At 48.2% G+C, this 10,600-nt stretch overlaps 1 protein-coding gene across 8 annotated transcripts; it reads right to left on the bottom strand.

Moving 5' to 3' along the window:
- Nucleotides 1-310: 310 nt before the first annotated feature.
- lrit1a (leucine-rich repeat, immunoglobulin-like and transmembrane domains 1a) lies at nucleotides 311-5,648 on the bottom strand. Of its 8 annotated transcripts, none has more exons than XM_079512739.1 (5): nucleotides 5,523-5,648; nucleotides 3,740-4,215; nucleotides 2,904-3,209; nucleotides 1,520-1,767; nucleotides 311-1,105 (listed from the first exon to the last, which is right to left on the bottom strand). In XM_079512739.1, exons 1-5 carry the CDS (start codon nucleotides 5,645-5,647, stop codon nucleotides 329-331), a joined length of 1,932 nt encoding a protein of 643 aa, XP_079368865.1. In that variant the 5' UTR covers nucleotide 5,648; the 3' UTR covers nucleotides 311-328. The 8 variants fall into 8 exon arrangements, with proteins under 8 accessions (XP_079368865.1, XP_079368864.1, XP_079368861.1 ...); XM_079512738.1 differs by having other exon boundaries at nucleotides 311-1,118; nucleotides 1,503-1,767; XM_079512735.1 differs by having other exon boundaries at nucleotides 311-1,140; nucleotides 1,498-1,767.
- Nucleotides 5,649-10,600: the final 4,952 nt, after the last annotated feature.

Here is a 10,600-nt window from a genome sequence, read left to right on the forward strand (position 1 = left end):
GGTGAGGATGAGGCGTGTACGGACGCGTGTGAGGAGGACTCACCTCGGGATGCTGGTGAGGACGCGACGTGTGCGAACGCATGCGAGGAGGACTGACCTCGGGATGTTGGCGAGGATGAGGCGTGTGTGAACGTGTGCGAGGAGGACTGACCTCGGGATGCTGGTGAGGACGTGGGTGCACGTGGTGGTGAGGGTAAGGATGGGGGTGCGGGTGCGGCTGGGGGTGGTGATTAGGCACGAGACCGTCGGGGGCGTGATGATGAGGTGGAAAAGAGTACGGGTGGGTGCGGGGGAGGAGGTGGTGCGCAGCTGGAGCTGGAGCTTGACGTCAGCAGAAGTACTCGTCGGGCTGTCCCTCGATCTTGGCCGTGGGCTCGGAGTCCAGGCTGGAGCGGGCCGACAGCAGTCTGTTGGACTCCTCCGGGTTCAGCTTGGTGAGATACTCGTCCTCCAGGCCTTTGGCCTTCGTTCCGCCAGGGGAAAGCGTCTCAAAGGTCACGTAGGAGTCCTGGATGTTCTTGGACTTCTTGCCCCAGTACTTCTGGATGCGCCTCTTCAGCCAGCCGCAGCACACGATGACGGTGAGCGGCACGGCGATGATGCAGGCGACCGTGATCACGATGACGTTGATGAGCCTCTGCATGCTGGCGGCGCTGGCCGCCACGTCCGTGGAGAAGATGACGCATTGCTCCTTCTTGGGGATCAGCCCCCGGACGCACACGCAGGCGATGTACTTGGTCTGCGGCACCAGCCCGTCGATGGTGACGCGGTTCAGCCCCGCGCCCACGTTGATCTTCCTCATGTCCCTCTCTCCAAACACGGCGTAAAGCACACTGAACGCGGTGGTGTTCTTGGCCTTTGGGGCCCTCCAGTTCAGAGCGATGGTGTTGTCCGTGTCCCCGACCACCTTCACAGACCGGACCATCCTGTCGGGATACTGCTGGAGCAACGAGGTATTGGCTGTCAGGTTGCTGAGGTTGGTCTTCTCCAGTTCCAGCAGTGCATCTGGACTGGCAGTAGGCACGGGGCCACGAGTGTCATTTCTGTCAGCCAGGCTATAGCTGGCTAACCCAGGGATGGGTCCGGAGCCAGGGGGAGGGACAGGCTCCATGGCCAAGCTAGATAACCCAGGTCCGGGCCCTCCCGAGCCAGGTGAAGGGCCAGGCTCCAAGGCCAAGATAGCTAACCCAGGTCCAGGCCCAGAGCCTGGCGAAGGGCCAGGCTCCAAGGCCAAGATAGCTAACCCAGGTCTGGGGCTGGAGGCAGATAGAGGGCCAGGCTCCACGGCCAATTTCACTAACCCAGGTCCAGGGCTGGAGACCGATAGCGGGCCAGGCTCCAAGGCCAAGCTAGCTAACCCAGGTCCAGGGCTGGAGACAGATATAGGGCCAGGCTCCAAGGCCAAGCTAGCTAACGCAGGTCCCGGCCCAGAGCTTACCGGGGGGCCAGACTCCAGGGGCAAGCTGGCCTTTCTAGGTCCAGGGCCAGGCGGAGGGCCAGGGATGGAGATAGGAGCCACATTTCTGGCCACCATTCTCTCCTGGTAGGCGGCCTGCTGGTTCGATTTCTTGGCTTTGGGTTTCCTATCAGGGCTGGTCAGGTTTCCGACTGGTTTCGACGTGTTGGAGACCATCAGAGAGATGACAGCCTCGGCATTCCCTGCATAGTTGGCGGCCATGCAGACGTACCTCCCGGAGTCACGGAGGGACACGGCGGGGACACGCAGGATGGACCAGGTGATTCCTTCCTTTGAGGTCTCCTGCTGGACTGTGTGGACGGAAAGGAGATCATACACCGTGTTAACAGGAAGGATGTGCAGGCCAGGTCACAATTTAAATATCTTGACCATAATTGATTTTAGATGCATTTCGGGGCAGTAACAGTAATATGTACACTTGCTGATTTATATGTGTTTTTTGAAGTGACATCGGTCAAGAAAACAAAATGTAATATGGAGTGTGGAATTTGTGGCACCAATGTAGAAACAACAGATCAAGTTACGGCTATTCTCGCGTGGCCCAACTGTTGCCTCACACAATGTTCAAATGCTTCCGGTCATACGTTCAGAGATTGTGGAATAGTGTCTGTCTGGCTATGCGAGACTAGGTCACAGCTGACCTGAGCTCTTTAGAAATGTCATGATGAAAGTGCAGACACAGCTTTGGGGAAGGTACTTTTAAAGCATAGCTTTACAAGTTACCAATTACTTCAAGTAGTTCAAGCTACAGTACTTTTAGTAAATGTACTTAGTTATACTTTCCACCACTGACAATGCAATTCAGTCAGACACATGCCTTACAGAACCAAGACTTTGGTGATATTGCACCAAACAGGATTACTCAATATTATCCAGGTAACTTCTAAAATAGCATAAAATAACAACTTCTCTCTCTGAACATTCATTCACTATGTCAAGTCACTATGCAATCAGCAAGCAAAATGTATTTAAACGTCTTGTTAAATGTATTACTACGCCACAACACTGGCCCCATAACACGAACATTAGATGAGAGCGAGAGCGAGAGCGAGAGCGAGAGCGAGAGCAAAAGAAAGAAAGAAAGAAAGAAAGAAAGAAAGAGGGTTGAATTAGTGGTCGCTGTCCATGGAGCTTAAACCACCTGACCGCTGCATGGCCAGACAGTGGCCTTGTGGTTAGAGTGTCCGCCCTGAATCTGGGAGGTCGGGGGTTCGATCCCCGGCCGGGTCATACCGAAGACCGTAAAATGGGACCCAATGCCTCCCTGCTTGGCACTCAGCATCAATGGGTTGGATTGGGGGGTCAAATCAACGAATGATTCCCGAGTGCGGCGCACGCTGTGGCTCACCGCTCCAAGAGATGGGTCAAATGCGGAGAACAAATTTCACTGTGTGACTATAATCGTACGACTTTGACTTTAGCTCACCTGTTCCGTTCAGGGCTCTGCCGTCCGCCCTGCGCCACGTCATGTCGGGGACGGGCACGCCGATGGTCCCGCAGCGCAGCAGCACGTTGTTCCCCGCGGCGCTGCGCACGCGGGCCACCGCCGTGTGCACGCGGGGCAGCTGGCACCGGCGCAGCTCCGCGTCGCTGAACAGCACCCCCGACAGGCTCTCCGGAGCCGAGCAGCGCAGCCGCGTGTCGATGAACGCCACCGAGAGTGTCGGGGAGCGCTGGAACTGGACCAGCTCGTAAAGCCGACAGTCACACACCCATGGGTTGTCATGGAGACCTGTGGGGGCGTCGCGAAAACATTTACAGTATAGGGTCAATATCAATCATAAAACCCGGAAAGAAAGGCAATATGGGTGTGGGTGGGGCAGCCACACACACACACACACACACACACACACACACACACACACACACACACACACACACACACACACACACACACACACACACACACACACACACACACACACACACACACACACACACACACACACACACACACACACACACACACACACACGACTGTGTACAATGTAAATACATTGCATATAGGCTATACCGCTACATACATTTCTTTAATGGTGGCGGTGGTGATGATGATGATGATGATGATGATGATGGGCCTATTATTCTGTTGTGGAAAAATCAAAAAACATGTAGGCCAATTATAGATTCATTGACCTCCAGGACAACTCCTACCTATTATGTAAATGTAAGCTACTGGCTTACATTTTATAGTGCCTTTTTAGCAAAAGAGAGACAGTGAAATGATGAGTGAAACATTAGTCCTGCTGTCCGCTTCCTTACCAAGGATCATTTTGGAGCTCTCCGCAGGACCTGATGCAGCCTGCAGTGTGGGTTTCACCGCCAGCCAGCCGGAGAGCACCTCGGCCGGCAGAGTCAACAGGCTGTTGCTGGACAGATCCAGGTAGGTGAGGTTTCTGACGTGAGCGTTGATGTCGGCAGGCAGCGAGCTCAGCCGGTTGTTGTGCAGGTCCAGCAGCCGGAGGCCTGGCATGTCGGCCAGGCAGTCCCACGGGAAGGACGGCAGGTCGTTCCCGTCCAGGCGCAGCTCCACCAGGCTGACGAGGCCGCGGAAGCTGTCCGGGTGGAGCGAGGACAGTGCGTTGAAGGACATCCACAGGAACTCCAGGCCGGACAGGTAGCCGAAGGCCTCGCTCGGGATGCCCTGGACGGCCGTCTTCTCGATCCGTAGCTTGGACGTGTCGACGGGAAAGCCGACGGGCACGAGGGACGTGTCCGGGTCGTTGCAGATCACGCTCCTAAAAAAAAGATGACGGAAATGTTTGTTGAATAATGTTCCAATAAGATTTTAATGGGACATAATGGGATTTTTTTTTAGTGGTGTCAGTGGTGCTCAAACCCCGAAATGTATGTGGCCGTGGATCCCATCTAAAATATTTTGTTCCATGGGACCCCCCGCAAGCAAAGATTTGAGTTTTTGGTCGCTTTAAAAATATATATAGTCAAATATTTGCACACATTTTCATGATTTTTTCTAAAATAGCAGATCTACAAGCTCATAGCCCGCTATAATCTTGTTTATCTGCTATTTTTGAATAGCCAAAGTATAAAATAATGGTTAAATAGGAAGTCTAAAGTGACACATTTCCAAGTCTAAATGGGATATTAGGATATACAATTCAAATTAACTACAATTTGCAATGCAGTTGAGCTGGCCACCGAAAGATGGCGACTTGCTCATAATTAAGAAAGGTGATGTAGCCCATTTACAAATATGTCTAGGCCTAATTGTCGGAAAATGGTCACTTTGCAGGCTTGCATGATAAAACACAGATGGAGAGGTTCAAAGTGCCTTTGTGAGATAATCCAGGTTTAAGTCAAATCGGGCAGGCATGATGCACTATAGCTGAATTATCTTTTGCACACGTGTTCACCTCTGTCTGTGCAAACATCTGTAGCCTAATCGTGTGGGGAGGACAGACAGACCTGCCCATCACTAAGGCGCGCTTGCAAAAGCGTACAAAACATAGGCAACTGAATCCATATGCAAGATTGTGCCTTTATTAGGGGCCAAGCCCGAAGGGACGAAAATAGACCCCTATTGTTTTTGTACCGTTTTTTCTTCTTCAGCCACTTTTTGCAGAACAGTTCTGTGCTGTCGCTTTCCACGAAATTCGGCAATATGGTAGAGGGTCGTGGGAAACGGTCAAGAACTGAAGTTCAGAGTCATTCATCAAAGGACCTCTGACCGTTGTTGCTTTCACACGGGCAGACGCAAAGACACAGTCTACCATTCATTGTAAATGGAAGCCAGAGACATGACGATGCAAAGACGCAATGATGCATGTCGCTGTTCCAAATGATACTCCCATTCGTCTTTGCGTCTGGCGGTGGGAACGCACCATTAGATCTGCCAATTACATCATTGTATGATCCTGGACCATTCTATCCACATCCAAAAAGTGATGTCAAAAGGTTGGACAAAAGGTGATGTAATCTCCAGTCTCCAGTCCATGCCTTTATGGCTTGGCCCCGTCTTATCACTGCTTGCAGCTATATTTCTTATTGATGTGGCGTGGGTGTGTGGGTGTTGATCATCACTCACCTGGCTTTGGATCCGTCGCTGAGGTTGTGATAAAAACAGCTGCACTGCGACGGGCACGCGCTGATGGCCGTGGAGAGAAGCGCACCTGTGACCAGGTAGACACCCAGGAGCGGGGCAGCGAACATCATTTTTTTTGGCCCACTTTAACACACACACACACACACACACCCACCACCCAGACCCACGCACAGCTTGCCTACATGCGGCCCAGTCAGTCAGTGTCGCGCCCTGCACTCGCAGTGAGTGAGTCAAACAGACCTGGCTTTTCTCATCATATGTGTCGCATGGCTGTGTCTGTGCCTCCGCTCTGCTGTCCCATTGTGATCACACTGCTGCGGTCCACAGATAAAAAGGATAGGCGAGGATTAACGAACAGACTGCCTGCCGTTCCGTTTCATTTCAATGCGTGTTGGTGTGTCCCGGAATCCGATAGGCTGCGCAGCCAGAGACGTCCTTTATTTATTATCAGAGAGAGGGGAGGAGGAGGGGGGGGGAAACTTCCGAAATGGTCATAATCCTCTCTGTGATGTTTGTTTTCCCTTTCCCTCCAAATGCATGTTCATTTGAGCCCTGACGTGACTGCTAATCTGTTAGGACCGACTGCGCTGTGTTTTGCCACAAGGTGGACCCTAAACCAAACTGTTGTTCGGACACTCACTCATGACGCATCCACACTACTGTTTCCATGACAGTCCAATTTATAGATTACACTTTTTTTTTAAATCCTCAAAATAATTTAAGAATATATGGGCCTATACATTTAATTCAGAAAAGCCAATAGCCCCATTGTTTATTCTATATTCAATAAAGCTGAACTTTCTGGAGAATAAATCATATTCAAATCATGACTCACTGAGAATTAGGTTGATATATCACAAATCATTTTCTAGTGAAACAAAATGGTGTCTTAACGTTTTTTCTATCCATATCCTATGTCTGTATACTTTTATCCTTATCAATGTTATGCTAGTATAGCTACAACTGTTCCTTAAAGGTAGGCTATAATAAGTGATATGTTTTGTTTAAAACAAGAGTATAAAGGTTCAAACATATAGGCCTATTCTGATACTAATCTTTGCAAATGTGCAATCTTTGCTGCCCGTCTCTCAGCTCTTTAATGAACAGAAAATACTTTTCAGTATTTATTCATCAGGTGCAGGTTTGCAAAATTCCAATTGTGTCTGCTCATGCCTTTGTGTCATCACTTCAAATTTGTTTACCCTATCCTGTCCTGTGTACGATCTCTCTCCTGATTGGATACAATTGGTATCCTGGTGGAAAGTGTTCACCTTTAATATCAAGCCAAATTCCAATACCCCAAATCTCAGCCACTCGCTCGCTCACTCCAGCATGGCAAATTATGGTGAAATTGGTGAGCTGTCAAAATATGTGACCATCTTGTGGACTTCACAGTTCACACAACTTACATGGAGGTCTTTAAATACGTGGCCTGAATACGGTACCGCTAGGTTGAATTCTGCTAATAAACAAACTGCAACGATTTACATTCAGCACTGACGTTATGCGATTGTCTAGACGATTGTCACATATTTCAGCAGGTCACCAGTTCCACCGTAACACCACCATGCTGGAGTGAACGAGTGTGAGTGAGCGAGTGGCCGAGATTTGGGGTATTGGAATTTGGCTTTACGCTCTACTAACCTATTCAGACAAGTCCACAGACTTGGGGAAATTACCAACCTTTGTACTGAATCTTGGCATGGGTCCCTTATAGTTCCTAATTCATGCTTCCTCACACTGCTTGTTAACCCATTAACTTCTTGTCATTGTAGATTTTAACCACTTTCACCATTATTTTATACTTTAACTATTCAAAAATAGCAGATTTACAATATTGTAGGATAGTTCTGCTATTTAAAAAAAATAGTCAAATACAGAATTGTGGGGGTCCTTGACATGAAAAGGTTTTGAGAACCTCATGACTGTAGTTAGGAAAACTGAAGACATGTGTAGTATCAGCCTCAGGTTTGGTTAAGTGATTGAAATATAGCAACAGGCATATGCTCAGTCATGTGGAACTATGTTGCAACAACGCATGACTTTACTAGGCTTTTAATAGGCCTATAAATACTTTGTGGCTGCAGGAAAAGTCTACCGTCTGCATATTTTACCTAAATGTCTTGTAGTAGAGGACCAGGCTAAGATATGTATGCACTTAATTTAGGAGAGAATATCTCAACTGTTCTTGGCTAATATGACCGCCGCGAACAACTTGGGAACTATGGCTAATTCTCTATCCGGGACGAAATACCTGAAAATGACCACACCCTATTTAAAATGACTGCTAGTTGAAACATGGCTCGAACTTCTAAACCGTTGGAGCTACAGATTTTCTGAGATGCTCAAAATGTTCAGAATACTCATGTTTGAATACTCACCATATGCACACGGCGGTCATCTTTCCACAAGTTAATGGCAGGGTGGAAACTAGCCACAATTTGCCAATGACCGCCCATACATCCAAACTGACATAGTCCAATCTAATTGTATTAAATTATGTCAAACTCACCAACATTGCAGCTGTACGAAAAGCTTTAATTATCCTCTTTCTATCTGCAAAGTGTTTGTTTCATAAAGATCCACGGTAGAGATGTTATGAGCTACTTTATGTCAAGAAATTCTTTGCAGGTGATTTTTTTCTAAGTATTGGAGTTTGGAAGCGCTCATTGAATAATCACTCAACGGCCCTGCGTACCACCTGTTTTGAATTTGCACATAATGCAGGAGGCAGCAGGATGCTGCGTTACTGAAAGGGAGCGCTTCCAAACACTTAGAAAAAAATCACTATGGCTAAATCTCTATCGTCCCGGATAGAGAATTAGCCATAGTTCCCAAGTTGTTCGCGGCGGTCATATTAGCCAAGAACAGTTGAGATATTCTCTCCTAAATGAAGTGCATACCTTAGCCAGATCCTAGACTATTGTGTATATTGACCTATTTGTAAATGTGTTGTGCAAATTGACCCATTTCAAAATGTGTGTCAGAACTTTGTGAACCTTTTGTAAATAAACACAACACCTGACATTGTGTGTGTGTGTGTGTGTGTGTGTGTGTCTGTCATTCCTGTTGTCAGTTCATTTCTTTGTTCAGTCGTTCATGCCTTTCTCTCAGACTCACTCGTCAGTCAGAGAGAGTGACATGAGAAAGAGACAAGCTCCTGTCACCCCCTTTCCACCACCAAGATACAGGCTATAGAACCAGGCGATAAGCTCATCAGCCAACCACTGACCAGCGGCTTCCAATGCTGTCCGGCATTGAATAGGACATGATCATGGAGGAGGAGAGAAATAAGGGTCTGACCACAAGGGAGGGAGTCCAGCTCATCCTGCAGGACCGCTCTCAGGAGCGCTGACAGAGGCCACACACTTGTAGCCTGGCTAATAAGCCAGACCGAATGTGTGATATTAGTCTGGTTTATTAGCCAGGCTAACACACCTGGGCAAGCTGACCTTCAGAGTCTGGGACAAGATGAAGGACATTGTCTCCTACACTCCCGTCATCCTGCATGGACCCCAACACTGCCCATCCTCTATAGACCTCGTCTGGTGATCTGACCAGCGTGAGACCTGGAGAGAAACAGCTGCAGCTTCCTGACAACCTTAAACTCATGGTACAATGTCCAGGGTTCTGAGGGCTTTAACCTTTAATGTACAGGGTTCTGAGGGCTTTAACTCAGTGTCTCACAGCTGGGATGTTGAGGTTGGAGACAATACACACTGTCGGCAGTGGTGGGTAGGTGTGCGTGAGGAGTCGCACCAGAGGAAGGGAGACGATTGGAGGACACTGTCTCCTTATCAGAGTGTGGTGAGGAGGAGACTGTTCTCTCAGTGAATCAGAGTCCAGTTCATCCAGGGAGTATGTGTGCAAAGTTTGGCCTCGACCGGGTTAACACTGCCGGAGATTAGCTGTACACAGACGGAAGGACGGACGGACACACACAGACGGACGGACGTAGTGCACAACATACTCTCTCCCCAAGCCTTCGGCCTGGTGGCAGAGGCGGATTTACCGTTGGGCTAGGGTGGGCTGAAGCCAAAAAAATATATATATATATATATATAATATAATATAAAATTGTAAAGTGAAATCCAATTCAAGTGAAATGTGTGTATTGTTGTTGTATTTAGTTGTATTATGGTTAAACCATTGAGAGCTTCTGCCTGCCTGCCTCTCTTTTTAGGGGCCTGGGTACCCCAAAATGAAAACAAAATAGCCCAATTTTTTCCCGGCCTCGCGGCTGTGCCGCTCGGCCAAATCGCGGGACGCGCGGCTTTGCCGCGCGCCCCAAGGGGGGCCCTCAAATTTGCTCCAGCCCGGGGGCCCTCAGCAAGGTCAATCCGGCTCTGCCTGGTGGAGACAATAAAAAACAACTTAATACTTCCTATAAGGATGCTATCAAAGCAGAATTTTAAATACTTTTTACCTACCCACCCACCACCATCGCGACGCATTGTGAGCTTGTAGATCAGCTATTTTCAAATGACAGAAATCGAAATGTATTATGGGCCTGGGCTGAAGTGCATGGTAGGCTATGTTTTGTAATAAAGTAAAGCAAGTAAATACCTCAAAAAGAAATGATACTTGTCTAAATGTAGCCTACTTAATTACTTTACTTCCCCTCCCCACTGATAAGTACTTTCTACGTTTTGTACATTTTGATACCAATACATTTGTATACCTTTATTCAAGTAAATTTAGAAATCTGGACTTTTAATTGTAACAGCGTACAGAGTATTTCTGCATTGCAGTATTGATACTTGTACTTGCAAGTAGGCCTAAAGAATGTACTTTTTCCTTGTGTACAATTATACTTTATAGGCCTACATGTATCACTGACTGTCTGATGGAGGCTAATTATATTACTGCCTGGACACCTGTTGGCATCATGGGAAGGCAAGTTACGAAATGTTACGTCGTAGCCGTTGTGTAGGAGGTCACACACATCACATCAAACGCGTGTGACATCACGAGCAGCATGCATGCACCCTTTTGTGTCGCGCGGCTGCAGCGCAGACACACACAAAGGCTTGTTTGTTGTGTAACTAATTGCGGCTGTT

The sequence above is a fragment of the Electrona antarctica genome (assembly GCF_951216825.1).
Source record: "Electrona antarctica genome assembly, chromosome: 10".
Classification (NCBI taxonomy): domain Eukaryota; kingdom Metazoa; phylum Chordata; class Actinopteri; order Myctophiformes; family Myctophidae; genus Electrona; species Electrona antarctica.

Bases quoted from the DNA above. Each gene is read 5' to 3' on its own strand.
- lrit1a (XM_079512732.1), bottom strand. From the start codon at position 5,647: ATGTTCGCTGCCCCGCTCCTGGGTGTCTACCTGGTCACAGGTGCGCTT. The intron at 4,216-5,522 runs GTGAGTGATGAT...TCTTTTTTTTAG, and splicing joins AGCGACGGATCCAAAGCCAG to GAGCGTGATCTGCAACGACC. The intron at 1,768-2,903 runs GTGAGCTAAAGT...CCGTCCACACAG, and splicing joins CAGAGCCCTGAACGGAACAG to TCCAGCAGGAGACCTCAAAG.